Source organism: Orycteropus afer, unplaced genomic scaffold (assembly GCF_000298275.1).
Source record: "Orycteropus afer afer isolate SDZICR_OR568_19922 unplaced genomic scaffold, OryAfe1.0 scaffold00229, whole genome shotgun sequence".
Classification (NCBI taxonomy): Eukaryota; Metazoa; Chordata; class Mammalia; order Tubulidentata; family Orycteropodidae; genus Orycteropus; species Orycteropus afer.
This window is the reverse complement of record NW_006921816.1, coordinates 2,069,858-2,071,790: the sequence shown is the minus strand read 5'-3', so window position 1 is coordinate 2,071,790 and position 1,933 is coordinate 2,069,858. Positions and strand designations below refer to the sequence as shown.

The following is a 1,933-nucleotide window of genomic DNA, read 5'->3' as shown; positions in this document are numbered from 1 at the left end:
GGGGGAGGGGCGTGCTGCCCTGGTAATCCTATATTCTCCGTTCCTCCTTCGCTCGCGGGCGTGTGCGCGCCGCAGGCTGGCGGTAAGGCTGGGAAGGACTCCGGAAAGGCCAAGACAAAGGCGGTTTCCCGCTCGCAGAGAGCCGGCTTGCAGGTCAGTAGCTGTTCGTGCAGTCTTGGACTCGTTGCATTTTTCTTTGATCCTGTTTTCTTGTTTATCATCGTTCTAGACTGGCGTGTAGTCTTTTAGTGGGCGACGCGGTGTCGCGACTCGGATTGCCGATAATGATAAATATCGGGAAGGGGGGGCGATCACGTGTATAGATGCTGGAGCGTGTTGCTGCACCAACGTCAACCTTGCTCTTTGCTTTGGCGCGCGTATAATTTTCCTATCTTTGACTTTTGTATCTTGGAGCATTTATGTTTCTGTATCCTTAAAATTAAGTTCCCGGTGGGCCGTATTCATCGACACCTGAAATCTAGGACGACCAGCCATGGACGTGTGGGCGCGACTGCCGCTGTGTACAGCGCAGCCATCCTGGAGTACCTTACCGCAGAGGTAAATGGGTGTACGCCTGTAATCTGGAAAAGGCTCGGGGAGGGAGGGGGCGGGGGAGGCGGTGAGAAGGAAGGAGGAAAGTGATGCAAGAAAACTCACAGGCCCTAAACGCGGTGAGCAGCCTCTGCGAACGCTAGAGGGAGCTGGTGCTCAATAAGGAATCTAGTTGAGTTTGTGTTTGCAGTTCATGGAAATAATTGCGTGCCCCCTTTATAGCTTTTGCATATCTTGCTATTAAGGTAGTGGGAGGGCAACGACGATAGGTCGATTTACGTTATGAAAGTTAGACTCTGCTCTGGGTCTTGGCCTAAGGAAAGTTGAAGGAAATTAATTAGATTCTGCCTTCTAGGTACTTGAACTGGCAGGAAATGCATCAAAAGACTTAAAGGTAAAGCGTATTACCCCTCGTCATTTGCAACTTGCTATTCGTGGAGATGAAGAGTTGGACTCTCTTATCAAGGCTACAATTGCTGGTGGTGGTATGTAGCTACTCGAATTGATTTTTAAGTTGCTTTAAAAGAATTATTTGCATCTTTAATTTCCATTAGTTATTTTTATAATTAAAAGAGAACTCTTACACATTTTTACTGAACTTTGTTTTTTAAAGACATCTTTTGAGTTGAACAATAAGCTACCTTGGTTATGTATTGTGGGGTTTTAATATATATAAAAAATTAATCCCTGTCACTCTCAATAGGTGTCATTCCACACATCCACAAATCTCTGATTGGGAAGAAAGGACAACAGAAGACTGTCTAAAGGATGCCTGGATTCCTTATTATCTCAGGACTCTAAATACTCTTAACAGCTGTCCAGTGTTGGTGATTCCAGTGGACTGTATCTCTGTGAAAAACACAATTTTGCCTTTTTGTAATTCTATTTGAGCAAGTTGGAAGTTTAATCAGCTTTCCAACCAACCAAATTTCTGCATTCGAGTCTTAACCATATTTAAGTGTTACTGTGGCTTCAAAGAAGCTATTGATTCTGAAGTAGTGGATTTTGATTGAGTTGACTGTTTTTAAAAAACTTTGGATTTTAATTGTGATGCAGAAGTTATAGTAACAAACATTTGGTTTTGTACAGACATTATTTCCACTCTGGTGGATAAGCTCAATAAAGGTCATATCCCAAACTAGTTGTTTTATCTCTTTGAATATAGTTTTATAATTTTTTTTAAAAAAATTAGTTTTATAATTACTAAACATGGTTCTTATATTGGAGTTACTGATCAACAGTGTCAGATGGTGGGCCCCATGATACATGTTATGTGCTGTTGAGTCAGACGCAACTCATAGAGACCCCTCCTTCGGTTTCTGAGGCAGTATCACTACAGAAGTAAGATTGCCCCATCTTCCTTCAGAAAAGTGGCTGGTGG

General features: G+C 42.8%; 1 protein-coding gene across 1 annotated transcript in view; it reads left to right on the top strand.

Annotated features, from left to right (window-relative positions):
- LOC103203781 (histone H2A.Z) overlaps positions 1 to 1,317 on the top strand; it is a 1,653-nt gene extending 336 nt beyond the window's left edge. Inside the window, exons 2-5 of the mRNA XM_042782050.1 lie at positions 8 to 153; positions 445 to 558; positions 908 to 1,037; positions 1,256 to 1,317. Of these exons, the coding sequence (XP_042637984.1) occupies positions 8 to 153; positions 445 to 558; positions 908 to 1,037; positions 1,256 to 1,317 (452 nt within the window). The remainder of the gene's footprint in view (positions 1 to 7; positions 154 to 444; positions 559 to 907; positions 1,038 to 1,255) is intronic.
- The last annotated feature ends 616 nt before the right edge of the window (positions 1,318 to 1,933 follow it).